Source organism: Solanum stenotomum, chromosome 2 (assembly GCF_019186545.1).
Source record: "Solanum stenotomum isolate F172 chromosome 2, ASM1918654v1, whole genome shotgun sequence".
In the NCBI taxonomy this organism is placed as follows: Eukaryota; Viridiplantae; Streptophyta; class Magnoliopsida; order Solanales; family Solanaceae; genus Solanum; species Solanum stenotomum.
In genome coordinates this window covers 1,484,111-1,503,580 of record NC_064283.1, presented here as the reverse complement: position 1 = coordinate 1,503,580, position 19,470 = coordinate 1,484,111, and the positions used below count along the sequence as shown (strand labels likewise).

Here is a 19,470-nt window from a genome sequence, read left to right as displayed (position 1 = left end):
CATAATTACCTTTTTAACCATTCTTAAATTACAAAAAAATCACTAAAAAAAAGATAATTATAGAAAAAAATTAATAATTCTCTTTTAACTTTGAAAAAATTACTTATTTTGAACCATCTCAAATAATTTTCTTTCGTAAAAATAAGATTTACATATATCTCATTCTTTTCAGACCACACTTATAAAATTACACCGTAAAATATACATGTTGTTTGTTGTGCAAAGACAAAGTTTTTGTCCCTTTCACTTCTCCTCTACTCTTCTCTTTCATATTAGTACAAGTTATTTTCATTTTTCTCTTACAAATTCAACCGTAATCACCGCCATTTTCAGCGGGAAATTCACCTTCTCTCCAAAATCCCTTTTTTTTTCTCTATAACCCCACCCCCCACAACTTCACTTTCATCAATGTTTGCACGTTTGTCTCTCATCACATTCAACTGTAGCTCCTTTAAATTTTGACTCTAAACTTTCAGGTACTCCGTTTTCTTCCTTGCTTTGTTTTTCTCAATCTTGTTTTTCGTTCATCTGTTGTTTGGGGTTTTGTGCTTGCTGAAATTGATTAGTTGAATTGGATTGGGTTGAATCAGTTTTTTTTTTGGGGGTTTAAGGAGTTTTTCTATCTAGGGTTTTTCTGGGAGCTGAAATTTTGTTTAATTTGATGAGAATTGCTGAAGTTCTTTGATTATTACGAAGAAATAGCATTTGGGGTGTCGGAAAAATTGAATCTTTTTGCGGGTTTATTTGTTGATTTTTGATGGCTCAGTCTAATTCTAAGCCACCTATGAGTGGTCATAATTTTGGTGTTGGAGCTGCTTCTCATGTGAGGTCTTTGTCTCAATCGAGTATTTTCTCGAATAGTTGTTTGCCCCCATTGAGTCCTTTTCCTCCTAGTGAGCCGGGGATGGTGTCGGGTCATTCTAGCTTGAAGGATATATCCATGGAGGAAGTAGATGTGAATTCTCAAGGTCTAGGAGTTGTGTCTTCGTTCACGAGGGATGGTCTTCCTCCTCGGATGGGGCATCGTCGATCTAATAGTGATGTTCCATTGGGATTCTCGGCTATGATTCAGTCTTCACCTCTGTTGATGCCTATAAGTGGTCAGAAGATTTTAGGGAGAGCAGTGAGTCTTGGGGATAGCAATGGAAAGATTGATGAGAGGAAACCAAAGGGAGAGGTTACAGATGAGTTGTTGTTTTCCTACATGAATTTGGAAAATATAGAGACATTGAATGGTTCTGGCACGGAGGATAGAGATAAGGACAGCATTGTCAGTGGGACAAAGCTAAGCGGTTGTGAGAGCAGCAATAATGAAGCAGAAAGTGTTATGAAAGGGAATACTGTTAGTATCCAACCAACAAGTTTAAGGGAAGGAACCAAGAGGAGCGCTGATGCGAGTATTGCTCCAGCTGCACGTCACTTTAGGAGTCTTTCCATGGATAGTGCTATTGGAAATTTTCACTATGGCGACGAGTCACCAAACTTACCAACTTCTCTGGTGATGCGTTCTGGTCAGCTTTCACCAAGTAATTCAGGAAATGAAAGTTCGAGCAAACACAATCTTGACTTCGGAAATGCTGAATTTAGTGAAGCTGAGATGAAGAAGATTATGGCAGATGAAAGACTTGCTGAGATTGCAGTTTTAGATCCTAAGCGTGCTAAAAGGTATGGAAATAGATGCTAATGCATTCTAGTTTATATTTGTATCCCATTAAGAAGCATAAACTTGAGTTATCCATTAAAAATTGAAAAAATAAATAAAGAGCGTGATACGTATACAAATTATACCTGATAGTTTTTATCCTCAGGATACTGGCTAATCGTCTGTCTGCTGCTCGATCCAAGGAGCGTAAAACGCGTTACATCTCAGAATTGGAACACAAGGTTCAAAAGCTACAGACAGAAACAACTACCTTATCCACACAAGTTACCATCCTGCAGGTGCCGGTAGAAAATATTGTGGTGTGCCTTCAATGCTTCTTTTATGAACTTCAGTCTGTTTACTGGATTTTCGTTCTTGTTACAGAAAAATTTTGTTGAGATTTCAAGCCTGAACAGTGAGCTGAAATTCCGCATCCAAGCCATGGAACAACAGGCTCAGCTTAGAGATGGTATTACCTTTCCAATTTCTTTTTTCTTTTGTTTTCCGAGTCCCTAGTGTGTTGCAAAAAGGTATCTAGTTCTTGCATATGGGTAGTATATGAAATATAATATGTTCCATAGTATAATCGTTTATAAATTAGAATATACTCTAATGTGTATTTTTTTTTAACCTCTTATAATCAAATTCATGAAACTTGGAGAAGTTTAGAAATAATTGGGTGTTTACTGAATACAGCTGGATAATAAGTTTATAGAAAGAGAATTTTGCAAATTTAAGTTTTATAAAAAGAAAAGCTTGGAACTTGGCCTGATTCTCTTCATGGCTCTAGCCTTCTACATATTGAATTTGTTGCCATCGTTTGAAGAATTTGGGAGGAAGGGAATTTTAATGGTTGCCGCGAACTCATAATTAAGTAGATGGGTTTCGTGAAGTACTTTTATATGAGATGCAAAAGAGAAGAATAAATTAGTTTACAATGCATATAGAGCCTTTGAAAGGGGAAAATAGGGGGAGAAGGACTATTGTCTGCTGGAAGGAAGACGGGGAGAGAGATGGTAGAAATCCATTGTAGTTCTGTGAAGATAGGCGAAGAATACTCTGAAGGAAGCCAAATAGGAAATACTTTTTGTGTGAGGGAAGCCTATGAGATAATGGAAAAGTAATTAGGGACCCAAGTTCACAATAATAACTCAATGCTATGTGAAATTGATGCACAATCAACAACTCTTTGGTTACTTATGTTTGGTTGGTTGGAAATATCAAAATGTAAGCAATGTGAAAATTTCAATTTCCTTCACTGAGAACTGAAAAACCCGAGTCAGAGAACCAAAATATTTGATGTACCTGTTTTAGTAATAATAATTGATTCTAACCAGTAACGAGCTGGCCTACTCAGGAGGCATGATTTTCTTTAACAGTTCCACAACATCAGCATCTCCTATTGAAAAGCATCCGAACTTCAATATTACCAAATGCTGTGTCACCGACAGTCAAAGAAGTAAGATGTTCCAGCAGGACCTGTTTGTGTTCGTCTTTATTACTTAGTTCTCTCTATAACAGTGCCCATTTTATTGTGTTCCCCAGTTCTGCTCATAAAGTCTTAAGGGTATTTGAAAAACATTATATTTTCCCAAGAACAGGTTTGCTTGTGTTTGTTTGATTACCTTAGGATACGTTTATATTAATCTTGAAGGCAGGACAAGTTATACTGTTCTAGTCATGCCTATTTGGATTGACCAGGGACAAGGTCCAAAGCGCATTTTATACTTGACATTCAAGACGTATAGATATGCTGATACTCTATGAACATCTGATACACCTACCCATAAAGATGGATATTCATAACTTTAGCTTTCCGCTGCAGCTCTGCATGAGGCATTAACTGCAGAAGTCCAACGTCTAAAACTTGCAGCTGGGGAACATAGGGAGGAAGGACGGTTGCCTAATAACATGACACAACAGACGCCAGTAAAGCATAATATGTTCCAGATGCAGCGTCAACAGCCTAGTCAAATGCAACAATTATCTGTTGGTAAAACATCAGCGGCTTCAGCAACACCTGCATCTGCCTAGTGGACGAACATAAAGCCTTGAGGAGGTGAAGATAATCTCTACATGAAGCCAAAAAGTTTATTATCAATTATCGGTCTCACATGCTACGCACAAACACTGAGAAACTAAGCTTTCAGATATTAGTATTTATATAAGTTTCTTATGTGCATCTGGCTACAATTTTATACCATATGTAGTGAATCATTATTTTGTTCTTTGGAAATAACTGTATCAATAAATTGGAGTCAAACGTTGTGGTGCCAATGTTTTCTCCTCTACTGTTCTCTAGTTCTAAGGGAACTTTAAGCCTTTTTATCTGGCTGTTAATTTGCACTAGCATAGTATAAACCCCATCTGCATACAATAGACCCTTCTAGTCTGGAACTCCGTTCATAGCGAGAGCTTAGTGTGGACTATAACTCATAAAAAGTACTCCGTAGTTATATGAATTTGGGCCACTTCTCCATGTCATTGGTTCAATGGGACTAGCACAAGCAGACAAAAAGATCATAGTAATCAAACAATGTCTCCCCTTATACTTGTCTTGTTTCCCACTGTCCATTCCTTTCATCTTCAATAAAGAATGCAGAAATTAAAGTAGTCAAAGTTGCAGAAAAGCAGATAGTTGCCCAAAGCATCTTGCAATAAGAGTTGCATCACCAGCTGATTCCACAAGTCGAATCTATGACTTATACATATGCACTCGAAATTATTTTAGATAAGAGATAATTAGATATTATATATTTTTTTTTCAACAACCAATTGAAAACCCACTACCTAATCAAGCAGCCTTATTTGGTTGTTAATCACATGAAAAATGTCTCATAATAATTTTAAGTTGTAACTAATACAAAAACGAAAAAAAAAACATGAAATATTGTCTCATACGATGGTCATTGTAAGTTGTAACTGATAAAAATAAAAAAACTAACAAAAAAAAAAAAACGTCTAAGAGATAATTCCAAAAAAAAGAAAAAAAGAGAACATGGATAATGACCAAAGAGTACAAAATAAAAGCATATACCCTCTTTTCAAATAAAGAATACCTCGAAATTCTTTAACAGACCAAACCCGCGGGAACCTTAAACCTTACCACACACAATCCAATAAATCTCTAACATTTTATCATAAATTTTAAAAAATTATCAGTTAAATATCAATTTCATTATAAACTTTGATTAAATCTTAAAAATTCAACATTTAGATTCACTAAAATATAATCTAAAAACAACTTAAACATTTAAATTTTACTTTAAAATCTATAGCCAAACGAACGTAATACGAAAATAAGCAAAGAGAAAAAAAGAAAAGTAGTACTAGTAGTAATTATCCATTCCACCAATCCGTATTTATATTTTGAACCCACAAAATTTATATATCTTTTATTATTAAACGAATAAAAAGCTCACATTCTCGGAATACACAAAACAAATCTTCTTTTTAATAACTCTTAATGCTTTTGTAGGGTTTCAGATGTTTTCTTTCTAATACTCCTTTTGCCGCCGATTACTTACAAATCTCTGTTTTTTTTCACTAATTTTTGTGGGTTTTGGTGTATTCACGTTGAGGTTTAGTAAGATCTGTTTTTTTGAAACTTTTTTTTGAATTTTTCGACCGTTGAGTTCGCCGGAGATGTCGGAAGTGGTGGTGGTGAAAGGTGGGGAGTTGTTGTTTTGTGGAAGTACTTGTTGGGATTCTGTTGGTCGCCGGAAAGGTTTGACGGAGGGGAATTTGGTGTCGCCGACGAGGCTTCGTCCGCTTGTTGGTGTCGACATTTGTTTTGTTGCTGCTGGTTGCGGTATACTCTGTTCTGCTTGTTTTTTTAAAAAATTATTTTGGCTTAGTTGTGTACTTAGTTGGTTTGTTTAGACCTCGAAATGGTTAAAATGTATATTGAGGATTCATATAGTATACAAAGTTATCATCTTTATTGTGAAATTATGGGGCATTTTGGCCATGAGTTAACGTTTGGGCATAAAATTCCGGAATTTGAAGAACAGTGATGAAAAAGTTGTTTTCACTTCAAAATACTCAAATAAGTTAAAAAAACAACTCCATTTTGTGTTCATGGCTGAACACCAACTCCAAAAACTACTCTCTTTTTTTCAAATACTGACAATTTTCATGGCCAAACACTTCCATAATGTGATTGAATATTTCCCTTTTTGATTGCTTTCTTTCATTCTTGGTGGAAATGCAGCTTCTTGTCACTGTGTAGCGCTAGATATCGAAGGCCGTTGTTATACATGGGGAAGGAATGAGGCAAGTGTGTCGTGTATGTTCATTTTTTATTTTTCTTTTGTGCTGTTTTCTCTTTATTGGAATGTGAAGTGTGTTGTGGCTTTGCAGAAAGGGCAGCTTGGTCATGGAGATAAAATAACACGTGATAGACCAACTGTTGTTTCAGAACTATCTAAGTAAGTGTTCTTGGTTTTGTTCCTCTATCAATGTCAATGACATATATTGTAGTAAAAGTTTCAAAATATGTATTAAGTTCAAATCCATACCACAAAGGAGTAAAGGGTGCATAGCTTTGCCATATTCACTACTTAAAATCCTAAATTCACCCTCTTTTTTCTGCTTATAGTTATTTGATTCTCTCTTTTAACTGAAAACATTGAGACAAGATCCCATCTTTCTATTTTTATTTACCTTTTTTTTAAGAAAAAGAACTTGCCTTTTTATTTTATTGTCATTGCGCTCTTCTCACTTGACCAAAGCCTTGGGGCAATGCATATTTCAAGGGTACATGTAAAGTGAGATGGAAAGAAAAGAATGTTATAATGGTGAATATTCTGATGGACAATAATGTTTGTTTTTTTAACCCAAAACTGAGATTTTATGTGTCTAGAAGTAAGAAATGCTTCCAATATTCCTCTTATATTCCCTGTATGGTTAGCCCATGTCTGCTGAAACCATTATGTCTATCAAGTATTTATATCTGGCATCACTTAAAACTTTTTTGTTCCAGGTATAAGATCATTAGAGCTGCAGCTGGAAAGAGCCACACAGTGGTAGTTACAGATGACGGACAGTCCTTTGCTTTTGGTTGGAATAAGCATGGGCAGCTCGGTATAGGCTCTGCAAAAAATGGTGAGCCCCTTTGTTATCCTCTGTTGCTCCTTACCTTCTCTGTTTCTGACTCACTTGCACCAAAAGAAAAGACCTTCTGTTAGTATTCAAATTGTTGTTGTCTCAGTTGCATGAACATTATTTCATTCCATCTTTGATCATGTGTTTTTCTTCAGATATGACCTAGGTCACATGGGTCCTTCGTTTGTTTTTATAACTCATGTCAAAATGGGAGCAACAAGTGTGTGGATTCATCATATTTATTCAAAGTTACCAAAAACCTAGATGCACATGTATTGGATACTTACACCTATCTGGCATTAACACATGCTTTTGCATCTTGACGCCTATACTAAAGCACCAACTAAGTGAGGCGAAGGGCACAACCTGGTTTTCACCAAGTTTCTTGGTTTAAGCATGCTTTAAACAAACCTTTAACAAAGCTAATCTAGTGTAGGGAAGAACAAGAAATTTATTATTATGTAAGCTAGTGTAGGATCTTATTGAAAAAAACATAAGCTAGTTTAGGATGGAACCAAGAATTTGCCTTAAGCAACGTCATCTTTATTTCCTAGCAATATAAGTCCACACCACTAATTTCTTCTGTCTTGGGTTGTTTTTTATTTCATTCATAAAACAAATTAAGATCATCACTTTTTTGTGTTGTTGCAGAAACTGAATTATCTCCAGTCCGGTGTGCTGTCACTGAAGTCAACACTGTAGCTTGTGGGGCTGACTTTACTGTGTGGCTAACCTCAGTTGAAGGAGCTTCTATATTGTATGGTTTGTAAAGTTTTTACTTTCTACTACATTGATAATGCTGTGTACAAAAAAAAAGATTTTGGTAGTGGAATTTTCATCTCTAACTTTTCTTGCACTCTGATTTTCATGTTATTCGTGTCTTCTAGAACTGCTGGTTTGCCTCAGTATGGTCAGCTTGGTCATAATACTGACAATGAGGTACACTTCATGAAAAAGTTTTTATTTTATCTTCTGTGACATGGACAAAGACTTCCAATATTTTATTGTTATATATCGGAAGTTCTAGACTTCTACATGCTGTATAACAAATTAACAATCTCAAATTGCAATATTTTCTGACCGGCAACAATATGTCATGACAAGATCATCTGTTCAATTTGATTGATAGTGATGCAGCTTTTGTGATACTTCTACATAAATTGAAATCACAATTAGCAGGCAATTGGATGAGTATAGTTGTTATCGTCTCCAATCTATCTTGTATTCTGTTCAATGCCTTTTTGTCCATTGCAACATAATGCACTTGTTCTTTTTGCTAATAGAGAGTGGAAACTTTTACCATGTGAGATCCTACTTCTAAATACTGACTTTTATATTTCTTCCTTACCTCTATCTCTTCCTGCTTTATGCACATGAAGTTTTTATATTTTATGAAGTAAGGCGTGCTTTGAGATATTGGTACACTAAAGAGGCAAAATGTTTAGGGATACAAACGTCTCTATCTTGTGTCTGTGCAGCATTATTGGAGGATAGTTATTTGAAGTACTTTATTTATTTTTTATTATTGATTTTTTTGCCTGTATTACATGACATGATACATACATGCTGATGTCGGGTGCTTATTGCCGCATCAAATGACCTTTTATTAGTCATGTCTGCCTTTTCCATTTCTTGTCCAATTTCTATTTTTACTTATGCCACTTGCCAATCTGAAGCATGTAGTTTATAAGTGTTGTGGATAGCACATTTTCCACAAAATAATCAGTGTTTTCCTATTTCTAATAAAAACAGTGTTTTGTTCTCCTTCATAGTGGAGTGCTTTTATACTTCATATTGCTCTTTTGTTTCCTGATGATATCTGGTCTAATATTTCTCCAAAATTAAGTGTGAAAACCTAAATTTAAATGCACCAAATTGGGAAAGACCATAGAATTTTTTTTCCCTTTCCATGACAAGACCCTTGATGTATAAATTTGGAACTTGTTGTAATAAAGGCATTCACACAGTGTTATCTTTATATTTGAACTGGGAGTTGTTGCCTTCTTTGATTGATTTGAGGATGCCCTGTAACATGCAGTATAATACCAAAGATAGCTCTGTAAGGCTAGCTTATGAAGCTCAACCCCGACCTAGACCTATAGCAGCCTTTTCTGGAGAGACTATAGTCAAAGTCGCTTGTGGAACAAATCACACAGGTTCATCTCAACTTCATTTTAATTAATTTTCATATTGTCATCTTTCAGATATGTTAAGTGCATTTACCTTTTTTTTTTCTGGATTTCAGTTGCATTGGATAAGAATGGATATGTTTACACGTAAGTTCCACCTTAGCTCTTTTGTATGGACTTGACCCAATGTACAGAAGCTAATTGTTCTTTTTCTGTTTTGACAATCACATCTTAGGTGGGGATTTGGCGGTTATGGGAGGTTCGTACATCCTATTTCATATTTCCATATTCAGATCTATGTTAATGGACGTCCGTTGCACCACCTTGACTTTCCGTGCTCTTTTTGGGCCCTTGTTAGAATAAACATGAAAATGTTTGATTTTTTTGGATCACAGGCTTGGTCATCGAGAACAGAAGGACGAGTTTGCTCCTCGACGAGTTGATGTTTTTACACGGCAGAATATCTTGCCTCCAGATGCAATAGTTTCAGCTGGTTCTGCCAGCTCATCATGTACTGCCGGTATGATTTGTCTTGTTCTCTCTCCATTTTGTTTTGAAATCTTATCCAGTGCACTTATAAGTTCCTGTGTATTCACATGAGATGACATCATATTTGATATCTATACTAGCTGCACTCATTTTACACAACTTTTTGTTTCCAAAAAATCTTTCCGCAAGTTGTCCAAACTGCTCAAAGTATAAGTTGAATGAGTATTCATGAGTGAATTCCCTTTATTAAATCTATGTTCTGACCAACTATGATTATATATATAGTGCTTGCTCATTTAGTTATTGCTTTGAGAGAAGTGTGAACATCTAGCAAGCTGACACTTATATGTAAAAATGTATGTAAAATTAATGTTCGGTTATTATCGTTTAGTATGGATTAAAATAGGTATAGGCTAATCTAATCCATGTTAATGCTTAACAAGTTCAATTAATGTCTAAATTTTGAAAACTCTTAAGTAGTTTGAGTATTTTCACATTAGTAACTCATGGTACTCTTACTTAATTCGGATTTGGTATTGGATATGTTTTGCGAAGCTTACATAGGTGGAGTTGGTGGTTCTAGAGTTTGAGTAATCGTTGGTGAATGGTCATGAAAGAAAAGAAAATGTCAAATAGAAAAAAACACGATGCCAAATAGAAATAACCTTTCTACCTTTGAGGTAGAGGTAATGTTTGCGTACACTCTATCTTCCCCGGATCCCACATTTTGGGACTACACTGGGTATGTTGTTGTATAATTGTAGTAATAGTATTTAAATATTAGTACTCCCTCCGTCCCATTTTATGTGGCACNGCCAAATAGAAATAACCTTTCTACCTTTGAGGTAGAGGTAATGTTTGCGTACACTCTATCTTCCCCGGATCCCACATTTTGGGACTACACTGGGTATGTTGTTGTATAATTGTAGTAATAGTAGTAATAGTATTTAAATATTAATACTCCCTCCGTCCCATTTTATGTGGTACTTTTCGGATTTCAAGATTCAAACAAGTCTATCTTTGACCGTAAATTTTTCATAGATCTTTTAAACATTTTGAATTATCAATTATTGTGACTTATAGTACTTTTTACGTAGTTTACAAATATATAAATTTCATTTCAAAAAAATTGAAGATTTCATGCGCAAATTCCCGGTCAAACTTAGGACTCTCGAAAAACGGTAAGTGCCACATAAATTGGGACAGTGGGAGTATTATTATTATTTACTATTATTTGTATGTATTTAATTTATTTTTCACTTTAGTTTTATACGGTATGATGATGACATCAGTTTGAACTTAAATGGAGATAATTATTCATATAGCTGACCGCAACTTGGTTGGGGCTGAGACATATAGTTGTTGAAGTAAAATTTATGTTTGAAATTTGCGCTTCAAGTAATATGAAGATATGATCAGGCCACCTTCTACTAATTGCAACATGGTGGGCTCATGATTTGCATGATTAAATAAACACCTATGACTTGACACTTTAATAAAATATTCTTGTGCAGGAGGAGGGCAGCTTTACATGTGGGGAAAAATAAAGAGCACAGGAGATGATTCGATGTATCCTAAACCTCTTCTGGATTTGAGGTTATGTTCTTTACAGCCCTTGCATCTCCAATTTTTTATTTTGCTCATATAGTATTAGTGTAGATACAACATGAGTTGCATGTGTGATTAATTCCACATTTTTGGATGAATTATTATTTATCCTAGTTTTCTGGTTAGAACCATCTGCAATAACATCAATGAAGATGGAGTTCAAATTTTCTTTTCCTTGTGTTTCGTGACTAGGGGTGATGGAGTGATTTCACTGCAAAGTCCTAGCAGAGAGTCTCTACTCTTGTATTCAAGTTATGACATTCATTATTCATGTAGGAATGTTATTTAAAAGCAATCACATGGTAATAGTGTATTGTTGTTTCTGCCCCCATAATCATTGGCTTGGATTGTTTTAAACTGGATATTCTCTTTTCAAAAGCGCAGTATTTTTTTCTTTTGTCACCAAGTCTATTGGACTGATATTCTGTATTTCTAGTGGGTGGAACCTCCGATGTATGGATTCTGGCTATATGCACCACTTTGTTGGTGCTGATTCCTCTTGCATAAGTTGGGGCCTTGCACAGTGTGGGGAGCTGGGTTATGGACCACATGGACAGAAGTAGGTTTGATTCATATCTTATGTTTTCTTTTTTCTTTTTGGTGACCTATGTGTGTTTTGCTCATTTATTTTGTCTATTTTTCTAAAGATCTTCTGCAGTTCCTAAGAAGGTAGACATTTTAGATGGCATGCATGTTATCAGGTTAGTGTATTTCTGTTTAAAAAAGAAATTTTGGAAGATGGAACTTTACATCAGAGTCTGAGTCCTACTGTGTTCCTTTTTGTGTAGTGTTGCTTGTGGATTTGCTCACTCCATGGTTGTTATTGATAGGACAAATGTTGAGGATCGACTTGAGCAGGTAATGTTATGGTTATAATGTAGTTTTCCCTCCAGGCATTATGCTAGCTCAATAATGATCATCTTTAGGGGAATTAGAATATTATTTTTTCAGTTTATATGTACAGGTTTTTGGTTGAGTGTAATATTTGTTTGTGGATGGGTGTTGGTGTGTGTCTGGGGGTGCTGATACATACATCAGTTTTGATTTTTCTTTATTTATATTTATTTGCTCGTGTAAGTTATCTAATTTCTCCCGTTTTACCTGACAGCTTGATGTATATGATGGCAAGGCTTCTGAGGAAGGTATAGCTCTAAGCTTCATCTATCTTCATAAGTTTTAGCTAATTGTACTATTTCATTTGGAAAATATACTGGTTTTCCTCTGAATTTGCTTCAAGGGCAGTTGACTCAAGTAACCATTGAATTGCCAATTCCTTGGGAGATGAAAGAACAAGGAGTCTGTTAATGATGTTCAATTCATCTACTTTGTCCTTGTGCCCTTATCTGTTTTCGATACTATGCAGGATAAGGTTTGATTATATATGCTATTTGCAAATGATAATATGTCAAGGAGTCCCTCCCCCCCCCAACAAAAAAAAATGGAGGTGAAGTGATTTTAGATGGGAATGCAGTTATCATATGACATTTAACATTCAGACAATTTATATATATCTGTTCAATTTCAAGGAGAATAGCTTGATATATGAAAGATTTAATGCGCAGGACAAAAATTTATTGCTAAATATAGGAGAATATCATGATTAGGTGAAAGTGAAGTGAAACTAGATTAGTTTTTGTGGTGCCTAGTACAGACTTCAAATATGTACATTCAGATTTCTAGGAATATATAATGATAGATGCAATATAACAAAGATAAATTAAAGGACTGCTGAGACTGCTATGTGATAGGAAGTCATCTAACAAGCTACAGTCAAGTTTTATAGAACAGTTGTGAGACTAGTAATTTTGTGTTGGGGTGAATATAGGTCTGTAAAGCCCACATGTCCGGAGATGAATGCCATAGAAGTTGATAACATTGGACATAGAGGATAAACATAGAGAATATCGCTTGAGATGCTTTTCCCATGTCTTACATAGACTTTGAGATGTATCGCCTGTAGGCACAACTATATGGTAATTTGAAGGTGCAACAATATGCTTGAATTTCACTTAAAATGATGATCGAAAATTATGAGCTAGACTTGAAATCACATGTGTTTTGATTTTTTTTAAAAAGATTTACAATTTAGCAAAATCAGTGTTAACTTCCCTAATAACTAATTGCCTGAAAGAATAGGAATCATAATGTTGATACCAACTAGTTTGGATTAATCACTTAGTTGTTGTTTCTTATGTTTGGTTGTTTATTAGGATTTTTCTTTTATATTGTGGTCAGAGACTTATTATTTCGGTGTAGGATAAGTGTAGAGATTTGCAAATTCTCTAGTGTTAAAACAGCCTTAATTTCTCTTAAAAGACAAATCTTAAAATTGGAATAATATATAACAAATTGTGTCAAATTTTTCCGATTTGTTTCGTCGAAATCCTTGTGCTCAATTTGTCAGCAGGTTTAGGTGTTGTTTTGGTCATTTGTTAACACAGACATGCCAGGTGAAAGGTTATATTTCTCTTGTTGAACTGAGGAGATAGTTGGCATGCAGCCCTATTTATTTTACAATCATTTATCTTTCTTACTATAGTTGCAAATTGTTTTGCTGCAGTGGGGGCAGAACCTGCGAGTGAATCTCCAGTTTCTCAAAAGGCTCCCAAAAAGGCATCTGCTAAGGCGCCTGCAAAGTCAAATAAACGGAAGAAGTCAAAAGATGTATCTGAATCTGAAGATGAGGAGGAGCAAAATAGTGATGATGAAAGTGATGACTATGAGGAACAATCGAATGGGCGGGCCAAGTCTTCCGGCAGGGGTCGAGGAAAGGCTGCTGGCAAAGCTACAGCTGCTAAAAAGGGCGCTGGTCGTGGAAGGGGTCGGCCTCCAGCATCAAACAAAAGCTCCCCACCTGAAGGGAAAGTATCGACAGGGAAAAGGGGTCGGCCGAGGAAATCGTAAGAGTACAGCTTTCCTGGTCAAAATGTAAGGCTTCTCAATATGATGGAATGTATCTTTATTCTCCATTGGCTAATTAGTTGCACTTTAACAAAGTAATTCATTTTCGTCATTAACTCCATTCAACATTCTGAAATTTAGCAAGTGTAAAGCATTTGCATAACTTGTAACCCGTATTGACATAGAGCATTGACCGAAAAGACAGGCGTTTGTTCGAGTTTGTACGTGGTCAATCTCGTTTTTGGTGAGGAGCGGAAACAGGGGAAATGAAAGGAAAAACCTATTCTGCCTAGTGTACTCTGATGTCAATTTTTGTTGCTAATTTGTGGTGCAACTGAAACACATTTGTTCTGAAAATCTATACTGATTAGTAATATTGCTGTGTAAATGAAGTATTAATCAGAATGTTTTGTTGTAGTTGATCATTTTAACGTTTCGTCCTAGCCTGGTTGATGATCAATGATAGTGACTTACACAATGATCATGCCGAGTCCCTAACAAGTTGGGAATATTATTGATTTATCTTCCTATTATATCATAAGCATGTTTGGAGTCTACCTGGAGAGACAATAGATAGTTTGTCTATGAGCTAAAAGAACCAGAAAACAGAAAATGTTCTTTTTTCTTAAAGTTCTGAGGAATTCTTGTAATGCAAGTTGAAGTGATTCCAATGAGTACAGTTTAGTGTATAATTATGTTGTTGTGTGTGTTTTGATTCCCTACAGTTTTAATTGTGGTTGCTTGTAAAGTCAAGCATGGAATAGATAGCAACTACAAGACAAATGTCTTGTTGCTTTCATTTATGGAAAGCTAGAGGTGACTTTTCCCTTTGTAGGGAGCAAAGGTGGGGGCCTAATATAGAAAAGAAAATGAAGGGAATTTAAGTTTATGTCTAAATCTGAGATCTAAGTCAATAGTTCTACTAGTAAGTACTTAGTAACCTTCCCCCTCTCCCTTGGGGGCGGGGGGGTGTTGGTGAGTAAAAACTAGGATCATGAAATGATTCATAAAAGATTAGCATGACTCCTGTGCAAAGATGATTTGCTTAAAAGTTTGAGTTTCATGATAGCCTTTTGTTATTGTTATACTATGTAAACCTACTTGTTGATCTCATCAACTTGTAGGTACAAAAAAACATTATGAAAAAGGTTTGTGGGGTTATTCTTCTCTTGGGAACATAGTGTTTTCCTATGATGATGATTTTACAGAGCACCAAGTGAGAAGGACTAAAGAAGAATGAGAAGGGTTAGGTTACATTTGTGTAAGTCTAATGATTGGAACTTTTCTCCATGTGCCTAAGGTCCCACCACCCATTTTTATACAAGTAAAAAGTTGCATTTTTTTTTGTGTGGAAACTTTGTCTTCTATTGTTGTACCTAAATGTCACTTGCCCTCTTTTGTTTCTCAACTTTAAAGTAAGTTTGTGAAGTTGTAATAATGAAATTTATGCTTTCAAAGTAAGCTTCAAGTTTCCCTTAGAATCTTTAGTCAATTCCATAGTAGTTAGCTATATAAGGTGAATGGGACCTGAAAATATCACTAAACCTAATTAAAATCTTGAAGGAACAATCAAGATAAAACTAAATCTTTGAAGTTTTTTTTATTATATGAGGCGTGTTTGTGAATAATGGAGAAGGTAGAATAAAGGAGGAATCTTTGTTAGGATTGAACCCCACACATCCATTATTTTTTACTTGGCCCTTCCCTCTGTCAAATCCAACGTTGTTTGTTCGGATATTTTTTGATTGTTAGAGTAAATATTTTAATAAAGAACACATAATATAACATATTATGATAGATTGATTCCAAAGAAAACTTGATTGTTATAGTGAAATGTTTGTTTAGAGAATGATTGTTACAGAGAGGGTTGATTATACTTTGATGCATTACAACAACAACAACAACTACTATAAACTCAGTGTAGTTCTATAAGTAGGGTGTTGAGAGAATAAATTGTACGTAGACATTACTCTTACCTTCTCAAAGGTAATGAGGTTATTTTCAATAGACCTCGTCTTGTACTATGACCTTGTATATATGACTTAATTTGTTCCTTGTATATATGACTTAATTTGTTAGTTTCACATAAATTAAGGGAATGAACAGTTTCTCTTTTATGTGATCTTGGACAATTTTTATCTCATAAAATAGCTTTTAGGTTATTTTATGTCTAAGATTCTTTTTCTTAATATGGAAGCACAACTAGACTCATCAATAATCTTGATTTACCTAATGTTGGACTCACCCCCACCCACTACGTTTATCGATCCTCCAATTAACTGGATGTGGTGAGGTGGTAGTATTACATAGCTCATATCAACTGAGAAAATATAATGTTATTTTTTATATGACTTTTCGAAAATTCTCACCTCACGAACTAATCGTTTTAGTTGAAGCATGTTCTGAAATCAATTTTCTTAACTACTTTTAACTGTGCACTAATTGTTGTCATCAATTAGCCTCATCCATTTGGTGAAAAGACAAGTTACTTTATTGTCTTACCTAAAAATAATTATTTCTGAAAAAGATTATGCTTTTACACTAAACTTAGGTGTAGGGAAAAAGAGACAGCATAATCTATTAGGTGATTTTTTTGCTATATTTTGTTGGACTATTCTAATTGGATATTTAATGTAGAAGTCTCTGTCTAAACTTAATAATTGTTTTATTATTTTCTAAAATTAATACATTATGTACTTAAAAGTTAAAAAATAATTGAGAGGATAAACTAGTTAAGAACAAAATAATTATAGTCAATCACATTTTGGGGTGTTTTTTCTTTTCCCTTTCCTTTTTTATTTAAACTTACAGACCAAAAAGTCAAATATATTACGTGTTTAATGTACAACAGAACATGGGTTGGGAGTTTATAATTATAAATAGATGACATTTTTCTAGTTTGAAAAAAGATAAATTAGTACTATAATTTTTCATTTACTGCTTACTTGTTTCATATTATTTGACTTTTGTATTAAAACTAGATATTTTATTTTACTTATCTAAAGTTTCAAAAAATCATTACGATTAGCTTAATTGAATAGACCTCTATTAAAAAGTTTCTTAAGAGTTGTGTCAAGTCAACATGATTCAAGTATAGACGGATACAATTTGTGGTTAGGGGTTCATTCAAACCTCCTTCGCAGGACGGAACCATCTTAGTATAAGGGGCTCATCAGAACCCCTTTCGGCGAAAAATTATATTATTTATATATGGTTAAAATAATTTTTGTGTATATATAGTAGATGTTGAACCCCTTCGGCTGCTTCGTGTGTCTATTTTTACAAATTTTGAACCCCCTTACTGAAAATTTTGGTTCCGCCTCTGCTCCTTCAACGGAAAATATTATTATACATGATTAAAATTATTTTTATGTATATAGTAGATCTCGAATTCCGTTCAACGAGTTTGTATATTTACTTTTGATCCCTCTTAGTGAAATTTTTGACTCCGTCACTAGAATCAAATAATATAAAAAAGAAGAGATCGAGTATATATATTTATTTATTATAAAAAAAAATTATGTACTTGTGTTTATTGGTGTATCGATAAGACCAATACGTATTTTTTTTATGTTAATTATCCGTTAATCATTTTGATTAAATAAATCTCATCAACATGTGTAGTCCATGTAAATTATTTGAATCTCACATGCAAAATATATTAAAAATAATTATTAAAAAAAAATAAACTCACCGATTGGCATGCGCTGTCAGGTGTAAGAAAACGGGTCGGGGGTTCTTCTCATGTGCTCCGCATGTGTCGGGTAACCTGTCCGGAAACACTTGACCAATGAGGATACGACACCTGTCAACAAATCGTTTAACGAAAAATTAGTTTCGAACATAATTCAACCTCAAAAGTTAATCGACAGAGAAGATTCTACGAATATAAAGAGACAGCAACTCATTCTTCCAATTCCTAACATTATTTTCTCCAATCTAGAGTTCTGTTAGGACCGAATTAAGCAGGTGTAATGCGGAAGCTAGCAAATCAAACCTCGAAAGACCACAAGTAAGAAGACAAACGAGAAACACACCAAAAGAGACAGATTTAATATGGTTCGGTCAATCGACATACGTCCACAAAGAAGATGAACAATCCACTATAAATATGAGAGTACAAAATATAGAGAGAAACAAACTCAACCAATTCACTCAGAATACAAGGAGGTACACAAAATTCTCCTCCATAACCGCAACTCTCAAAACCCTAGAACTACATTGTGAATGCTGATAAAGTTAGAAGGAACATACCTATATTTATATAGTTCTAATACTTTTCCTACAAGGAAAGGACTACTCAAAATATTAAAACATTTTCCTAAAAGAAAAATCTATTTATGGTAAGAAATCAGGGAAAATAAATCCCAATAAATTTGAACTCGTAATCTCTTATTAAGGGCGAAATATTTTTATCACTACATCATAACTCATGTTGGTACTTAATTAACGTTTCATTAATGAAAGTTGTAAGATATCTTTTTTAATAGGATGCTTCTTATTTCGAAACCATCAAATATTTTAATATATTATAAACTTTAAAGTAATAAAATGAAAATTAACGTCATTTTGAAATATTTGAGAAAAACAATAAAGAATCCTCGAATTTGGTGTTGCAGTAAATTACATTCGAACCTTTTTGTCATAACATATTCTTACAGCCTGAGATTCTAACGGTATCACCGCCGGCCACCGCTACTATTAAATTTTATGTTCCCCTCTTATATACGTCCGTCTCAAATTATTTATTGTAATTTTTTTAAAAAAATATTATTTTAAAAATTCAAGATATAAGGAGTTCGTAAAAGAGAAACACGACACATAAAATAAATATTTAATAAATAACGATTATATCTTAATATATAAATAAGATTAAAATAGTTTTACAAAGTTCCTTCTATAATTTTTTTAAAAGGCGTGTAAAAGAAAAATACGACAACTGATATAACCTCTCGTAAATATGTAGGGTAAAACTGCCTATAAAAAATACGATCCGACCCTTAGAGCATTATAAAATATTTTTAAAACTAAAAAGATGTCCATTTTAACAAGTTTGAAAAATGAAAATATATATATAAGGATTTAGCTTAGGCTTACCTTAAATATAAGGACCATTTTTGTTATTTTCTATAAAAATAACGTTGTAATGTTCAAAATTATCATTAACTTTTTTAGCATCAACAAGAAACTAAAGGAGGCAAGGACCACTTCATGTGAAATGGTCCACTAATTGGGAGTTGGGACTCGCCACAAATCTCTTTTTCGTTCCACTCGATATTCAGTATTCATGTTAGAATATGATCAAATTTAAATTTGTGCTTCGTAGAATTTATTTCTGAAAGTGTCACTCTCAATAAGATTTTTTTCATTCACAAAACTCAAATCTAAAACATCTAGAGATAGAGGGATCTCAACTATCCCACCGCGTATAATGTTTTTCATCCCACAAGTCACAAATGTCATCAATTTCTTAAACTATAATTAGATACCTTTCTTTAATGTTACGATTGTTTTGATTTGATTTCAGTGTTGGAAATAACATTCTAACTAATGGATTAACTTTGCACTAATCCATCATTAAGATTTTGGTTTAAC

The 19,470-nt window shown here is 34.2% G+C and overlaps 2 protein-coding genes across 2 annotated transcripts; both read left to right on the top strand.

Moving 5' to 3' along the window:
• Positions 1-226: 226 nt before the first annotated feature.
• On the top strand, positions 227-3,919 carry LOC125855394 (bZIP transcription factor 29-like). The gene is made up of 5 exons (XM_049535115.1): positions 227-476; positions 628-1,665; positions 1,809-1,941; positions 2,027-2,111; positions 3,468-3,919. The coding sequence occupies exons 2-5, from the start codon at positions 758-760 to the stop codon at positions 3,674-3,676; spliced, it is 1,335 nt and encodes a 444-aa protein (XP_049391072.1). The 5' UTR covers positions 227-476; positions 628-757; the 3' UTR covers positions 3,677-3,919.
• A 1,137-nt stretch (positions 3,920-5,056) lies between these two features.
• On the top strand, positions 5,057-14,311 carry LOC125855172 (uncharacterized). Its single transcript, XM_049534856.1, has 16 exons — positions 5,057-5,453; positions 5,856-5,917; positions 6,005-6,072; positions 6,627-6,748; positions 7,400-7,505; positions 7,636-7,687; positions 8,787-8,904; positions 8,994-9,024; positions 9,113-9,136; positions 9,273-9,397; positions 10,881-10,962; positions 11,411-11,533; positions 11,622-11,675; positions 11,763-11,832; positions 12,083-12,116; positions 13,535-14,311. The coding sequence occupies exons 1-16, from the start codon at positions 5,288-5,290 to the stop codon at positions 13,876-13,878; spliced, it is 1,581 nt and encodes a 526-aa protein (XP_049390813.1). The 5' UTR covers positions 5,057-5,287; the 3' UTR covers positions 13,879-14,311.
• The last annotated feature ends 5,159 nt before the right edge of the window (positions 14,312-19,470 follow it).

Bases quoted from the DNA above. Each gene is read 5' to 3' on its own strand.
- LOC125855394 (XM_049535115.1), top strand. From the start codon at position 758: ATGGCTCAGTCTAATTCTAAGCCACCTATGAGTGGTCATAATTTTGGT. The intron at 1,942-2,026 runs GTGCCGGTAGAA...TTCTTGTTACAG, and splicing joins CACAAGTTACCATCCTGCAG to AAAAATTTTGTTGAGATTTC. The intron at 2,112-3,467 runs GTATTACCTTTC...TTTCCGCTGCAG, and splicing joins ACAGGCTCAGCTTAGAGATG to CTCTGCATGAGGCATTAACT.
- LOC125855172 (XM_049534856.1), top strand. From the start codon at position 5,288: ATGTCGGAAGTGGTGGTGGTGAAAGGTGGGGAGTTGTTGTTTTGTGGA. The intron at 7,688-8,786 runs GTACACTTCATG...TGTAACATGCAG, and splicing joins GTCATAATACTGACAATGAG to TATAATACCAAAGATAGCTC. The intron at 9,137-9,272 runs GTTCGTACATCC...TTTGGATCACAG, and splicing joins GGATTTGGCGGTTATGGGAG to GCTTGGTCATCGAGAACAGA.